At 38.8% G+C, this 18044-nt stretch overlaps 2 protein-coding genes across 2 annotated transcripts; both read right to left on the bottom strand.

Moving 5' to 3' along the window:
* Positions 2998-6718, bottom strand: LOC109225472 (transcription factor bHLH120-like). Its single transcript, XM_019390143.1, has 4 exons — positions 6228-6718; positions 4982-5326; positions 3480-3588; positions 2998-3230 (listed from the first exon to the last, which is right to left on the bottom strand). The coding sequence occupies exons 1-3, from the start codon at positions 6621-6623 to the stop codon at positions 3523-3525; spliced, it is 807 nt and encodes a 268-aa protein (XP_019245688.1). The 5' UTR covers positions 6624-6718; the 3' UTR covers positions 2998-3230; positions 3480-3522.
* LOC109226315 (RNA-directed DNA polymerase homolog) lies at positions 16337-16762 on the bottom strand (the record flags this gene model as incomplete). The annotated part of the gene is made up of 1 exon (XM_019391101.1): positions 16337-16762. A coding segment is annotated over one exon (426 nt), but the record flags the coding sequence as incomplete, so codon positions are not given.

Consider the following 18044-nt stretch of genomic DNA (forward strand, 5'->3'; position numbering starts at 1 on the left):
ACCATGACTTGTTGGCTAAACTATGTCTTTAGGAATAACTTCAATGGTTACACGTAAATGCTTCAGTGAGTTAAGAGTTAATTAGCATGGTTTAGATTTTTAGTTGTTGTACATGATTTCCACCCTGTTTACTTATAGTTGTGTTTTCCATTTTTTTATGAGTATATTGTGAAGACCACCCGCTCACTTTTGTTTTGAGCATCTTTTAGCGAATAAGGGGCTAACAGGAAAAAGAAACAGAGGTTGCTTCTGGCTTATGTTCTTCATGTAGCATTCAGACCAAATGACTCTATGAAATTACGTCGATACTTTCACATCTATGAGTAACGTAGCAGATATCTCTATTTTTTCCTCGGCGAACCTTTAGAATTCCTACTGCTTAACTTTCAATTCGCCGCTGCCATCAAATGAAATGTGAATAACCCGTCCTCCTCTCTTTGAAAAAAGGGGCGCTTCCGGTTCTGTTAGTGTTTGAAACAATTTTATCTTCTCTATATTACTATGGCTCTACAGTCAATAATTTTATATGAGGAACTACTGAACTCAATCACTTGGTGTTGTTACTCTCCAATTTTCTGTTGAGGTCTATCCTGCAGAGGTACACAAATTGGATTAGTGAAATTCATTCTTGCTGCAGGAATAGCTCGAAATTCATGAACTTCATTTTTGTTTGGATGAATTTATTAATATTTTATTAATTACTCATTTATAAGAATGTAAAGCGACATGAAATTGAAACGACAGGACATCAAAGAATCCAAAGTATTATAGAATTTGAGTTGCCTTTAATTAGTGCGTATTAGTGTTCAACACGTTTGTACAAACTAGGCGTTAGAAACTAAAAATGATTAGTGGATTAGTTTAATAAAACAATTTAAGCAAATGAACCAAAACTGAGGGACTGTGTGTTTTGTGAGATGCTAATTAAAAAATGGAGAAAAATGTTATAATTGCACTTGCTATTATTGTTTGTCATTTTTCTCTTACATCAGACTAAAATGAAAGTCAATACTCCTTCATACCAAGGGTACATTTACAGAATTTCTTGAGCCTAACTAGTTTAATATGTTACAGAGATTGCGCGCAAGGAAAAGCAGAAGGTGGTGTAATATTGCGATTTGCAAGAAAGAAAGAATTAAGTAGCCTGCATGTTTATAATGTTTAATTTATACACATTTAGTGTAACTTAACTTATTATAACTGTCAACCTCAACCAATGCTTAACTTAACTTAATTCATTTATCATTTATTTTAGACGGTCAATCTCAACCAATGCTTATTATGTAGAGTTAGTGTTTTAAAAGGCGTTTTCGGGGCGAGATCTGGGGCGAGGCGCACCAAAAACGCCCTGAGGCGATGGTGCGGGGCGAAAGTCTCAATAGGCGTACGCACAACAGTTCAGGGCGTACTTCCGAGCATTCGGGGTGCGTTTTTCTAGTGAGGCGTAAGCCCAGAGACACTTTCAAATTAAAACAATGAATAAGTCCTTCATATAATATCCAAATTCTCAAAATTCAGCTTGGTAATTACTCAAAAGTTTTAAAAAGGAATTGAAATGTATTAAATTTACTCGATAATTACTCAAAAGTTTTAAAAAGGAATTGAAATGTATTAAATTTAAAAGTCAAGACCTTTTTTAATTGATTGAAGCCCTAATTCATGGTCATTTCCAATTCTTTATCTTATCCGCTAGTTTACTAATATCTCCCAAAAGCAACAAATACTCAGTTTTTTTTACAAATACAAAGAGAACTCCATTCTTCTTCATAGCAACAAGTTCAAAGTTCAAATTGCAGGTTAGTCATCTTTTTTGTTCCTCCATGTAGAAAATTTTATTCTTTTAGACTCAAGTTACTTGTGCTTATAAATAGCGTATAATAGGTTGTTTTGACTAGTTTTTATGAAATCTTACCTGTTTATAAATATTTACTGTAATTATTTATTTTATAAAATATTAAAAATTAAATACCTATGGAGCTTACGCCCCGTGCTTCGGGAAACGCCTCGCCTTACGCCCACGCCTTTAAAACACTGTGTAGAATTAAGCTGCAATTATATCTTTAGTAACCTAGCAGCATTTTTACCCCATATATATATATATATATATATATATATATATATATATATATATATGGAGTAAGAATAAAATGAAAAAATACGTACATAAAACGCCCAAAAAGGGAAGATGGAGAGAATTTAATATCCAACTTGCATACCTAATTAGAAGTCGAAAATTTTGAAGTGTTTGAGATGCGAATAACAGTTAATTAAGTTAGACTGCATGCCTCCCACGAGTTGACAAGATACATATCATGATCAGTTGATAGTAGAGGGTTACATGAAACATGATAGATAATATATCAGTTAATAGTATTGATTTTTTCATTTTATTTTATAAAGGTAGAGTTTGGGTCAACTTGCGCAATTCTTGACACTAAGTACTAATTACTATCGCTAGTAGAGATACCGAACAACTTTTAACAGTAATTGGAATTCATTTATCCTATCATATATTATAAGCACCTTATAATTAGAGGCGGACCCAAAATTTCAAGGTGGAGGGTGGACTTTTGGATTCAACCAAAATTTGCTTTGTATATGGGTGTTGACTACTAATATATTAATCACTATTTTCTAAAGACATATATATTTATGCACACATAAAATTTTTGCCGAACTTTACGGGTGCCGATGACCTTTCTCGATATAGCATAAGTCCACCTCTGCTTATAATTATCCTAACCATACCATATCTTATGCAATCACATAACTTTACAAGCTGGCAAGGACATTAGCCAACGAGGAGCTGTCTTACTTTTACCTATACATATTCTTCTTCATCTCAACCCTCCCCCCCCCCCCCCTCCTCCCAACCCTTCCGAAAAAAAAAAACACAATCCCACCAAAATCAATCTCTTTTACAATATATATATTCAAAGCAACTCCAGATCTAGAATCAAAGTGAGGGTTGGAAGAGCCACTGCCATTAATTCCAACTGCACCAAAATTAAGTCTTTATAACAACTAGTACAATAATAATATACAAATACAGTAACATGCATATACAGTAACATACAGTAACATCCTTAAGGACGGTCCTTATGCTGACAAATCTAAATAACAACAACAACAATAACCCAGTGAAATCCTAGAAGTGGGTCCGGAGACCGTAGTGTATACGCAGACCTTACCCTTATCCCGAGGAAGTACAGAGGTTGTTTCCGATAGACCTTCGGCTCAAGAAGACGAAAAGAGACAATATATCAGTACCAACAACAGAAACCATAAAAATAAGAAACATCATCGTAAGAACCAGAAAATAGATGCCGACGAGTTTAAACATAGTGACAAATTTAGAATATAGACGTTGTGGTTCTTGAGTTTAAAGAGCAAGGTTTCAAATATATATCTACTGTATTCATACTTATTTTTCGCACATATATACAAGATATAGAAGATCTAGATTCTACAGAACTCACAAACCCGTATTTAGATCCCTGACTGATTGATGGATTCCTTGTGCTAACTAATCAAATCAGTCAATTTCTTTTGCAGTCCAACTGCACTGACACTTGATATATCACTCACCTGCAACATCATTCATTTGATAGTAAATATTCCTATAATGATATACTTCATCCGTTTCAAATTAAATGAGGTAGTTTGATTCGGCACGGAGTTTAAAGAAGAAAAGAAAGACTTTTGAAATTTGTGATCTTAAAAGCTTAAGGGGTAAAACTTTGTGGGGCCATGACTTTTGTGTGGTTATAAAAGCTACTCATTAAGGGTAAAATGGGTAAAATGAGGAGTTTAAAGTTGAATTATTTCCAAATTTAGAAATGTGTCATTTATTTTGGAACAGACTAAAAAGGAAAGTACCTCATTTAATATGAAACGGAGGGAGTAATAATAAGCAGGTAAGGCAGCATGCCCCTCAATGTTTTCACTTATTAGATCTTTCAATATACATGTAGGGATTGCTCTTGATTAAAAAAAAAAAAGAGTTTATTTCTATACACTGATAATGTAAATATTCTTTTATACTATTTAGATCACCCGAAGGATAAGAGGTTAACATATATATTTCGATAATGTAAAGAAATTTTTACGCTATCAGATTATCCAATAGATATAGCAATGTAACCAACGCCATAAAAAGTGGGAGTTAGAATCTTGAAAGCAAGGCAAGTTACCTTCTACAGCAGATAAAGATGATCTAGTAGTGTAATTTTTTTTTAATATGCTATCGATATATATAAGATAAATTCAGATAATATTATATGCAATGCCCATAAAAAGTGAACTAATCACCTGGAGAATAGTATTTGCAGTGTTTGATTGGGCATGAAGTTTGAGAAATAAAAAAAAACCTTTGCATGAAGTAGTGTAAATTTTATATACTATCGATATATATATTAGTTAAATTCAGAGAATGATTATAAGTAACTGCCCACAAAAAGTGAACTAATCACCTGGAAAATAGTATTTGCAGTGTCCGATTGCGCATGAAGTTTGAGAAATAAAAAAGAAGACCATTGCATGAAGTAGTGTAAATTTTTTTTACATACCAACGATATATATAAGTTAAATTCAGAGAATAATTATAAGTAACAACCCATAACAAGTGAGCTAATCAACTATTTGCAGTGTCTGATGGCGCATGAAATTTGAGAAATAAAAAAAAAAGAAAAAAAAAGAGAACTTTGCGACATACTAAAATTACCCTTGAAATTTAAGGTCTTAAATATGTTATAATGTTTCTTAGGTGGTAAGAGCACCTTATAAAAGATGAAATACAAGTTTAAAACTATTTTATTTTATTTTATTTTATAAATATATAAAAGTTCCGTTATTTTCCTAAAAGGAAAGTGTGTCATATATATAAGATGCATGAGAAATTATATAAATGAAAAAACATGGATAAAAACCCTAAACCAATAATACTTGGATTACTCAATATGTGACATTTAATTTATCATACCTGACATTGAATCCTGATCAAAGTCCATTCATCTTGTTTGGAATTTACACAACTAACAACATTTAGCCCTTCTTGGAGTAGCCATCTTAGCACTTTTGACAAAGGAAACATTTCCTCTTTATGACTATTGGCATTAATCAAAATCTCCATACCATCTTGACATGTGTTTACTATCACAGAATTATTGTGCACATAACTTGTTGAAGAACTTCCATTTTCAGCACCCAAATTATCCAATGAATTCTTGATTTGTTTTCTTCTATTATCCAACTCTTTTGTATTCTTCTGAAGATGCCTTATATAATTCACAGCTATTTGCATGTGATCTGATGCTGAACGTTTACCCTAAATTTGCAATCAAAATTCACTCCATATTATTGTCTAGCCTTAATTAAAAGGTAATACAACATTATGCTTATACAGTTACAAAATACATCGTAGCTAAATATGAATTTTTTTGCAGCTAAACACTTTAGCCACACTAACTTTATTGGTAAGTTTGTAGAGATGGCTAGATAAAAATTAGTTACAAACTTAACATGTTCTATGGCTAATAGCCATGGAATTTTAATTTTTGTGTACTAAACCACATTCATTATATCCATACAGTGTATATGAATCACAAAAATATTGTAGTGAGGTAAATCTTCTTAAATCTATCTACTCAATAATACCTTCCAAAACAACAAAAAGAAAGATAGAGAAAGGCTATCTGCATGAAAAGAGGAAGGAAATATAGCGATAACTATGACTAAACTCTAACACAATATTTGGTTGATAATGAAAACAAAAATAGTATTTGAAGTTGAAGTTGAGAGATTGTATTTGAGAGCTGGTTTTGTACATAAATTTCGCTTGAAATACTCCTCAAACAGGTATTTCTGAGCAAATACTAATAAAACTCCTTTTCAACTTCAATATTTCACAAATAAAAACAAAAGACAGCCCAGTGCATTAAGATCCCGCTATGCGCAGGGTCCGGAAAAGTGCTGGATCACAAGGGTCTATTGTACGCAGCCTTACCCTACATTTCTGCAAGAGGCTGTTTCCATGACTCGAACTCGTGATCTCCTGGTCACATGGCAACAACTTTACCAATTACGCCAAGGCTCCGCTTCTTCAATATTTCACATAATGAAGTTAACATACACAAATATTGAAGTTCAGTATTTATATATACTAATGGACGAATGAGAATTTCTAATTGTACTGAAATATGAAGAGAGTAAAATGAAAGAATCATCACCTTGATAAACTCAAGGGGAAGAAGGGATCTAAGAGAAGTAAGAAGATTTGCCATTTCTTGCCTTCTATGCCTTTCAACATTTCTATGCACAACTTTCTTGGAATCTTCATTACCACTTATAGTACTTTCTTGCCTTCTAATAAGCCCCTTGTTAGTATTATCAAGATTACTTCTATTGACTGACGACGTAGTTGTTGGGACTGAGGCGTAGTTATTGTTGCTGTTAACCGAAGAAATTTCTTGAGGACCACATATGAGATCTTGATTAGGGATTTGGTCTTGTTGGCAAAATCCATTTAATTGGAAATTAGGAATCTGAAGTAGCTGGTGATGATGATCATGATCTTGTTCAATATTTTGTTTACTAGTGAAGATCTCCCAAAGATAATTATCCATTGAACTAAACCTATGGCTTTTCTTCTTTTGGGGTATTCTAATGGAAGATGATAAAGAACAAGATACGTTAGTTAGGGTTCTGAGATCTACACAATATCTTCATAAAAAAGAAGATAACAAAACACACTGACCTACGCTAACCACACTAATTGTTTATTCAAATTTTCTAATGGTTACTATTCTTATCTACGCTTCTAGTCCCACCATTTGCTTTCACACTTGCCTTTTAATTTAGTGCTTCATTTTTAATAGTTAATAATATATGCAATGATCGTGCAAAGGAATTTTATACTATAGTCATACTTTTCTATAACAGAAACCATGTATAACAGCCCCTCACAATAAAAGCTAAGTTTATCTTGAAACCGATCTTTTATATAATGTCATAATATATGTCCTCTATAACAGCACTTCACTATAGCATCCAAAAAATATCGAAACAAATACGGCTATTATAGACAGGTTTGATTGTATCAAGCAAGGGCGGAGCTAGAGGGGTGGAAGGGAGTCAGAACCCCTCGGTAAAAAAATTACAATGCATATCTCATTGCTATCACATTATTTAATGCATTACAAGTTGTGTTGGATTAGTAACCTGAAAAATAATACAGGTTGCCTGCTAGCTAGATTAAAATATATTGGTAGTGCACAAGCTATTTATAGTATTAGTGTATATGAATAAATTCCATTTTCAATTATTTGTTGAGAGATTGTCTTATTTTATTTGTTTATGTATTTTGGCTAGTCATTTCCACCTAAATCGGAAAAAACCTCCTCGTGGTCAAAGTCGTATCATGTTGGTTTTATTTTTTTGAATGATAAAAAGCTAACCGCTGTTCATACCTAGTCCACAAGATTAAATAGACCTTATTTGATTGTTTCTTTTTATTTTTTGAAACTTTCCCTTATTTTTTTGCTCAAGTAGAAATAATATACTAATAGAAATAGTTATTATAGGGTGAAATTCAAAAATAGCCAGATTTATAACTGGTCGTTCAAAAATAGCCCAGTTTCAAAAGTAATCGATATTTAGCCACTTTTCATGTAAAGATAAATTTGAGCGAAAACACTATTCAAAACTCGGAAAATACGCCAGCATATTATGTTGGAGTTCCAGCATAAGTATACTTGAACTCCAGCGTATTATACTGGAGTTCCAAGATAAGTATGCTGGAACTCCATCATATTATACTGGAGTTTGGAGCACCGGTGCTCCAGTCTCCAGTATATTATCCTGGAGCCAGCAAAGTATACCGGTCCAGCATAATATGCTGGAGTTCATACACAGGTGCACCGAACTCCAGTATATTATGCTGGACCGGTCTCTGCTGCAGCAAAATAGTGGCTATTTTTCATTGACTTAGTAAATGCTGATTATTTTTGAATGACCAGTCCGAAAACTGGCTATACCGTACTATTTTAACGTTATTATAAGTAAGTTGTGTGTCGGGTTTCATATGGCATTTAATATGAAAGTTTAGCTCTTTCAATAGCATATCCTTTCAAAAAATAAAAAACAACAAGATCAAATATTTTCTAGAAGATAACATTGCATGTGTGCTATTTCTTATTGTGTCACGCATACTTGGGACATGAGTTTGGTCATAATAGGATGAGATCAAATACATGGAGTTTGACAAACTTTTTCAGACATTTTGTTCCAAGTTAGAGAGTCATTTCATAAAATGGTGGGTATGCATTATCTCATATTTGGCCCTATTGCATGACAATCTTGTTCTCCATTCCTTTTTAGTCAGTGATATAAGCTTATGTCCTAACGTGTTCCCCAACTTCCCCATTGTGAAAATTTGGGTGATTTCTTTTTTAAATAATAGTGGCAGTATTATTTAAAACATTTTCGAAAACTCTTTTCCAACCTACCCCATACTCTATCCCCACCAACTCCCCACCAACCCACCTCCACCCCACCCTGACTCCACCCCTTCTCGCCCCGCCCTGCCCCTCCCTAAGTAGAAATGTTATTAATAGTACTTCTTTTCATGTTATAGATAGATTATTTTTGTTCATTTCAACAAATGAGTATTTACTTTTCACGATATAAAAAAATATTTTTTTTTTAAAAAAAGTACTTTCTTTTCATGATGTAGAAAAAATATTTTCTTTCATTTCAACAAAATGATGTAGTAAAACTATTTTCTTTTATTTCAACAAAAAGAGTATTTTCTTTTCATGATGTAGAAAAAGTATTTTATTTTGTTTTAACAAAATGAGTACTTTATTTTCATGTTGTACAAATAGTACTTTCTTTTCAACAAAAAAAAGAGAGTATTTTTTTCAGTTATGGAGAACAAATTTCAATGTTGTTTTTGCGTAAAAAAGTAAAGCAACACATTACTTCCTTAAAAAATTATTTTTCTAAAAAATATTTTCTACTTTCTAACCAAACACTAAAAAATATTTTTCGAAAAAAAGGTTTTCACTCACCAACCAAACAAGGGAAAATAAGTGATAAAGCCACTAATTTTCCATGAAAATATTTTCCAGAAAAATATTTTTCATGAAAAATATTTTCCTTCGTACCAAACACACCCTTAAATTTGATTATATGGATATAATTTTCTTACTAGCCCTAAAACAGACCACCGATCGTTAAAAGGTATATCAATCACAATATATTTTTTTTTTCTAAAGAAAAATAGATAAACGTTTAAGTTGATCCAAAAGCAAACGATCCTCTAATTGTGTTGGCCCAAGTAAATGTGAAGTTTTGAAGACTGACAAAAGAACTCAGACATGGACCAGGTCCATCTTGTGAAGCACAGTCATGATCAACCCAAACATGTAAGATGCACGTGAAGGAGATAAATCTAACTTATCAGAAGTAATATCTCATGATCTGATCGAAAATGTTGCATATTGGATAAGGAGAGAAAGACTCCTTACACGAAGAGAACACAGTTTAGGAAGAGGATAATGTTAGAATATGAGATCAACTAGAACTCTTCTACCATAGAAGAGTAGCGTCTGTATCCCAATCAATCTCTAATTACTAACTCCTTAAATATCAGTGTTGTTTTCTTTTACCGTAATGCACATAAGCAGAAGTTAAACGTGAATTGAAAGCAAAATAGCAAGGCAATTTTGCAAGCAATTTATGTGTGATTCAAGCGTGCAATCCTGAAGCTACTTGAACCAGATAAAAGAACCAGTTCCAAGTGTCTATCTTTTATTGTAGTTCAATTGTAGTAGGTGATTTTACATTGTACCTTTCAGCTTTTATAGAAGCAATTGTATTAGGTTGTGACGACCCAAAGGGTTATCACCTGTATTCCTACTCGCTCTATATTTCTAAGGCCGTGAAAACCTCACTTGGGGGTTGCCTCGAGTCTGTGTGCGCAGTCCAGACGCGTAGCCGGAACGTTTAAATATGAATTTGTGAGAAAAATAATAAATTCTGATGTTTAGTTGATTAAGTTTGACTTCGGTCAATGTTTTGGGCAAACAGACCCGGACTCGTGATTCGATAGTCCCGGAGGGTCCGTAGGAAAATATGAGACTTGGGGGTGTGCCCGGAATCAAATTCCGAGGTCCTGAGTCCGAGGAATGAATTTTTACGTGAAATTGTTTTCTGACAAATAATTAAAGAATTGGAAAGTGTTATTTGTTTAGAAGACCATGCTGTGGGGGTCGTATTTTGGTTCCGACGCCCGACACAAGTCTTAAATATGAGTTAAGCAATTGCTGTGAAGTTTGGTTAGATTTGGACGTCATTTGACGTGTTTTGAGCTAGAAGCAGTAAATTTGATGTTCATGGAAATTGGAAGGAATCATGGGTCTTGAGGCCTAATTCGATGTTGTTTTGGCGATTTGATCGCACGGATGAGTCCGTAGGATGTTTTTGAGTTTATATGTATGTTCGGTTTGGAGCCCCGAGGGTTCGGGTGAGTTTTGAGTAGGTCCCGGGAGGTCTTAGGCTTAAAAATAGCAGATGGCTGCAGGTTCAGGGGTTGCAGGTCCCCAGCGTGGCCGCGGTCATTTCCGCGCGGTTATTGGGGTTATGGGCTTTGGCTTCATATTTGGGCCTTAAAATTGGACTAAAGAAAAAATATCCAAACCTTAGCTAAATACCTTTTAATATAAGATAAATATACTATATAATACAAAAATTAATCTAACTAATTAAACTAAATTATATATAAAATATGAAACTATTTTTGGTATTTTCAAAGATTATATTAAAATAAAAATAGGTTAGAAGTAATATATCTTTCTAAAATACCTAATACGTGAATTAAATAGAGAAATATGGAGCTATTTTTGTAATTTTCAATTTTTGTTCTTAAAATAAAGTAAAAGAGTCAAAACTAGTTAAAACAATGATACTAGACCTAAACTAAATATTTAAATGCTAAAATATGTAAAATCTTGGGGAGGGTAAAAAATTACATGTCTACAGCACACAGCATCAACTGTTGCGACAACTTCAAGTTAACTCTAACTTGAACACTCTAAGTACCTATGTCACGACCCGGATTTCCCACCCTCGAGGGTCGTGATGGCGCCTACTAATAGGATCTAGGCAAGCCAACTTAATTAACAAAATCATTAAACACATGTTCCTTTTTAACAATTAACGGCATTAAATAAAGGTGACGGGATTAAAATCATAAGCGGAAGACTTAAATGTAGATAAATGATCGATAATACAAAAGTTCCAACACATATATCTCTACCCCGGGACTGGAGTCACAAACTCACGAACATCTAAGGAGTACTACATACAAAGTCTGAAAGAAACATAATCTGTTTATCTCGGGTACAATGAGATGACAGCCAAATGTAAGGATAGAAGGGAGACGCCGGGCCTGCGGACGCCTGCAAGCTACCTCGGGCCTCTCTGGACTGAAGGTTCGCCCCCGTGCTAATGCTGTTGCTGCTGCTGCTCAATACCTGGACTTGTGCAAAAATGCACAGAGTGTAGCATCAGCACAACCGACCCCATGTGTTGGTAAGTGCCTAGCCTAACCCCGGCGAAGTAGTGACGAGGCTAGACTGGACCTCACATAAACCTGTACAATTATAAATATACAGCAGAAATCAAAGTACAAGGCAACTAACAGTATGGGAGGGGAAACATGTTGTGGGGAGCTAACAATATTAACACTAAAACCAAAGTAATCAATCTAGGTGCAATCTAAAATTTAAGGCGAACAAGAAACTAATACCAACACTAAACACATTTGCATCAATAACTGTTGCGGCGCGCAACCCGACCCTAATACATTTCAACACTGTTGCGGCGTGCAACCCGATCCACAATTATCACTGTTGCGGCATGTAACCCGATCCACAATTATCATTGTTGCGGCGTGCAACCCGATCCACAATTATCACTGTTGCGGCGTGCAACCCGATCCACAATCATCACTGTTGCGGCGTGCAACCTGATCCACAATTATCACTGTTGCGGCGTGCAACTCGATCCACAATGCCTACCTCTCAACCTTGCCCAAACAACAGTCACAAATAAAGGGCAAAGGAGTGAACAAGTAATTGAAAGGAAATCCCAACAAGGTAAACAAACAACCGATAATAACCATGCAAGAGTAAATCGATAGTTCTCTTTTTCTTTCATTTTCATATCCTAGTTCTCATTAGCACTCTTGACAAGCTCCAAGGCATTTCTCATTTCATATGCTCTCACCATTTGTATTTCAGACTAAGCCAATGCTCCACGAATTTCTACAATCACAATATCTTTAACAAGGTGTTTACCACGCATAGAAGCCATCAAATAAGCATAGAAGGCATAACAATGTCCAAACAACCCACATATAAGGAGTCACGGTCATGCTAGACCCCAATGTATAGGAACTCGTCACCATGCCTATACATCATACTCGATCATTTAGCAATTAGCAAACAACACTCGACTCATATTCCCTCAAGCTAGGGTTAAACCAAACACTTCCACGGCCAATACAATCCTCCACAATCGCTTTCCCTCTCGAGTTCGGCTCCAACTCGACCAAATCTATACAATAAGGACTTCATGTTATCAATATGTGCTAGACAAATCAAACCCAATGACTAATTATAGCTTTTTCATCAATTTACCCCAAAAGGTCAAAAATGCCCCCGGGCCCACATGGTCAAAACCCGAGGTTCGAACCAAAACCCGTTTACCCGTTCCCCCATGAACTCAAATATGTAAGTTATTTTGGAATCGGACCTCGAATTTAGGTCCAAAACCCCCAAATTTAGAAAACCTAGGTTCTACCCTAAATTCCCAATTTCCCTATTAAAATCTTTGTTTTGAAGTTTGAAATTATGTTTAAAGATGTTAAGGAGTAAAGAAAATCAGTTAGAAAACACTTACCAATCGTTTTGAAGAAGTGGGATCATTTGGAAAATCGCCTCTTATGTTTTGGGTTTTGAAAAAGTGAAAAATGACTGAAAATCCCGACTTTATATACTGTGCTGAAGACTGACGCGGACCGCACAAAAATGCACCGCGGCCGCGCCGAGGAAGGGAAGAAAATGACTCTCTGAACCTACCCAGCGCGGACCGCACTGATTTGGTGCGCGGCCGCGCTGGTTGAATCGACCCAAGACCCACTCTCTGAATCTCCCAGCGCGGACCGCACTGATTCAGTGCGCGGCCGCGCTGGTCGACCTAGAATTTACTGGCCCTCTGAACCTAGCCACGCGGACCGTGCAGAAATGCACCGCGGCCGCGCTAGGGGCCTGCAACCCCTGAACCTGCAACCATCTGCTATTTTTATGCCTAAGACCTCCCGGGACCTACTCAAAACTCACCCGAGCCCTCGGGGCTCCAAACCGAACATACATATAAATTCAAAAATATCCTACGGATTCATCCGTGCGATCAAATCGCCAAAACAACATCGAATTAGGCCTCAAGACCCATGATTCCTTCCAATTTCCATGAACATCAAATTTACTGGTTCTAGCTCAAAACACGTCAAATGACGTCCAAATCTAACCAAACTTCACAGCAATTTCTTAACTCATATTTAAGACTTGTGCCGGGCGTCGGAACCAAAATACAAGCCCCACAGCACAGTCTTCTAAACAAATAACACTTTCCAATTCTTTAATTATTTTTCAGAAAACAATTTCACGTAAAAATTCATTCCTCGGACTCGGGACCTCGGAATTTGATTCCGGGCACACCCCCAAGTCTCATATTTTCCTACGGACCCTCCGGGACTGTCGAATCACGTGTCTGGGTCCGTTTGCCCAAAACGTTGACCGAAGTCAAACTTAATCAACTAAACATCAGAATTTATTATTTTCCTCACAAATTCATATTTAAACGTTCCGGCTACGCGCCCAGACTGCGCACACAGACTCGAGGCAACCCCCAAGTGAGGTTTTCACGGCCTCAGAAATACAGAGCGAGTAGGAATACAGGTGATGACCCTTTGGGTCGTCACATTCTCCACCTCTAAAACAACCGTTCGTCCTCGAACGGACAAGAGAAAGAAGTACCTGAGTCGGGGAAAAGATGGGGATAATGGCCCCGCATATCAGACTCGGACTCCCAGGTCGATGCCTCAGGAGGCTGACCTCTCCACTGAACACGAACAGAAGGAAAACTTTTGGACCTAAACTGACGAATCTACCGGTCCAGAATTGCTACCGGCTCCTTCTCATTGGATAAGTCCTTGTCCAACTGGACAGTACTGAAATCTAACACGTGGGTAGGATCGCCGTGATACCTCCGAAGCATGGATACATGGAAAACTGGATACACGGCTGATAAGCTGGGCGGCAACGCTAGTCTATAAGCCACCTCTCCCACTCGATCAAGAATCTCAAACGAACCAATGTACCTAGGGCTAAGCTTGCCCTTCTTCCCAAATCTCATCACGCCCTTCATAGGCGACACACGGAGCAATACCCGCTCACCAACCATGAAAGCTACATCTCAAACCTTACGATCTGCATAACTCTTCTGCCTAGACTGAGCAGAACGAAGCCTCTCTTGAATGATTTTGACCTTGTCCAAGGCCTCCTAAACCAAATCCGTACCCTATCAATCGAGCCTCTCCCGGCTCAAACCATCCAACCGGAGACCGACATCGCCTACCATACAACGCCTCATAAGGAGCCATCTGAATGCTGGACTGGTAGCTGTTGTCGTAGGCAAACTCTGCTAAAGGCAAGAACTGGTCCCACGAGCCTCCAAAATCAATGATACAAGCTCGGAGCATATCCTCCAAAATCTGAATAGTCCGCTCGGACTGACCGTCCGTCTGGGGATGAAATGCTGTGCTCAAGTCCACCCTTGTGCCCAACTCTCGCTGAACTGCTCTCCAGAAGCGTGAGGTAAACTGCGTACCCCGATCCGAAATGATAGACACGGGCACACCATGAAGGCGAACAATCTCTCGAATATAGATCTCAGCGAACCTCTCAGAAGAATAGGAGACTGCCACAGGAATGAAATGCGCTGACTTGGTCAGCCTATCAACAATAACCCATATCGCGTCAAACTTCTTCCGGGTCAACGGAAGTCCAGTAACAAAGTCCATAGTAATCCGCTCCCATTTCCACTCGGGAAGCTCAATCCTCTGATGTAAACCACCAGGCCTCTGATGCTCGTACTTAACCTGCTGACAATTCAAACAACGAGCCACATATGCTACGATATCCTTCTTCATCCTACGCCACCAATAATGCTGCCGCAAGTCCCGATACATCTTCGCGACGCCCGGGTGAATAGAGTACCTGGAGCTATGGGCCTCCTCTAAAATCAACTCTCGGATCCCATCGACATTGGGCACACAAACTCGCCCCTGCAATCTCAAAACACCATCATCACCTAAGGTAACTTGCTTGGCACCTCCTCGCTGCACCGTGTCTCTAAGGACACATAAATGGGGATCATCAAACTGCCGATCACGGATACGCTCCAATAACGAAGAACGAGCAACCGTGCAAGCTAACACACGACTGGGCTCAAAAACATCCAGTCTCACGAACTGATTGGCTAAAGCCTGAACGTCCAAAGCAAGCGGCCTCTAACTGACTAGAATATAAGCAAGACTGCCCATACTGGCTGACTTCCTACTCAAAGCGTCAGCTACCACATTGGCCTTCCCCGGATGATATAAAATAGTGACATCATAATCCTTCAACAACTCCAACCACCTCCTCTGTCTCAAATTTAACTCCTTCTGCTTGAACAAGTACTGAAGACTCTTGTGGTCAGTGAACACCTCACATGCCACGCCATACAAATAGTGCCTCCAAATCTTCAAGGCATGAACAATAGCCGCCAACTCTAAATCATGCACTGGATAGTTTTTCTCATGAATCTTCAACTGCCTCGAAGCATAGGCTATAACCTTGCCATCCTGCATCAATACTGCACCAAGTCCAATATGGGAAGCATCACAATAGACGGTATAAGGCCCAGATCCTGTGGGCAAAACCAACACTGGTGTCGTAGTCAGGGCTGTCTTGAGCTTCTAAAAGCTCGCCTCACACTCCTCCGACCATCTGAACTGGGCACCCTTCTGGGTCAACCTGGTCATCGGGGCTGCAATAGATGAAAACCCCTCCACAAACCGACGGTAGTAGCCTGCTAACCCCAAGAAACTCCGAATCTCCGTAGCTAATGCTGGTCTAGGCCAGTTCTTCACTGCCTCTATCTTCTTCGGGTCCACCTGAATACCCTCAGCTGATACAACGTGACCCAGAAATGCTACCGAACTCAGCCAGAACTCACACTTGGAGAACTTGGCATATAACTGACCATCCCTCAGAGTTTGAAGAACCATTCTAAGGTGCTGGTCGTGCTCCTCCTGGCTGCGGGAGTACACCAAAATATCATCAATAAAGACTATCACGAACATGTCCAAATATGGCCTAAATACTCGGTTCATCAACTCCATGAATGCTGCTGGGGCATTGGTCAACCCAAACGACATGACCAAGAACTCGTAATGCCCGTACAGCGTACGGAAAGCCGTCTTAGGGACATCGGATGCCCTAATCCTCAACTGGTGGTAGCCAGATCTCAAGTCAATCTTGGAAAATACCCTGGCACCCTGAAGCTGGTCGAACAAATCATCAATCCTCGGTAGTGGATACTTATTCTTAATTGTTACTTTGTTCAATTGCCGGTAATCTATACACATCCGCATCGACCCATCCTTTTTCTTCACAAATTACACCGGCGCACCCCAAGGCGAGACGCTAGGTCTAATAAAACCCTTCTCAAGCAAATCCTGCAACTGATCCTTTAACTCTTTCAACTCTGGCGGAGCCATGCGATACGGCAGGATAGAAATGGGCTGCATGCCTGGAGCCAAATCAATACAGAAATCGATATCTCTATCGGGCGGCATACCCGGCAGGTTCGAAGGAAAAACATCGGGAAACTCCCGGACAATAGGCACAGAATCTATGGGAGGGACCTCAGCACTGGAATCACGAACATAGGCCAAATAGGCCAGACACCCCTTCTCGACCATACATCGAGCCTTCACGTACGATATGACACTACGGTTAGAATGACCTGGAGTCCCCCTCCACTCTAAGTGAGGCATACCCGGTAAGGCTAAAGTCACGGTCTTGGCATGGCAGTCCAAAATAGCGTGATAGGGTGATAACCAATCCATACCCAGAATGATATCAAAGTCAACCATATCTAAGAGCAACAAGTCTACACGGGTCTCAAGACCCCCAATCACCATAACACACGAACGATGGACTCGGTTGACCACGATAGAGTCACTTACCGGTGTAGACACATATAGGGATACCCAAAGCATCACTGGGCATGACCAAGCATGGTGCGAAATAAGATGAAACATAAGAATACGTAGATCCTGGATCAAATAGTACTGAAGCATCTCGATCACAAACCAGAACCGTACCTGTGATCACCGCATCTGAGGCCTCTGCTTCGGGCCTAGCCTGGAGTGCATAGCAACGGGGCTGGGCCCCACCACCCTGAACTGTATCCCTAGGTCGATCTGCTGCTAGCTGACCTCCGCCCCTAGCGGTCTGAGCTCCACCTCTATGGCCTCTACCTCCACCCCTGGATGGCTGTGGAGCATCCGGTGCCTGAATCATAGGACGGGGACCCTGCTGCTGCGACTGAGTACCCCTCAATATTAGGCAAGCTCTCCTGATGTGACCATACTCACCACACTCATAACACCCCTCTGAACGTTGTGGCTGGACCTGGTGACCTGAATGACCTCCACGGAAACTCTAAAGTGGCGGTGCGCTGATGGGAGCAGACGGTACACTGAGGGACTGCTGATCAGAATAATGCCCACGGTAACCACGATCACTTGGGGCACCCTGAGAAACCTGGAGGGCTGACTGGGCCTGGAGGGCTGGCCCCTATCATTAGAATCCCTGCCTCCAGGTGAGGCACCACTGAAACGACCTGAGTGACGGGGTCTCTTGTCTACT

Source organism: Nicotiana attenuata, chromosome 5 (assembly GCF_001879085.1).
Source record: "Nicotiana attenuata strain UT chromosome 5, NIATTr2, whole genome shotgun sequence".
Taxonomy (NCBI): domain Eukaryota; kingdom Viridiplantae; phylum Streptophyta; class Magnoliopsida; order Solanales; family Solanaceae; genus Nicotiana; species Nicotiana attenuata.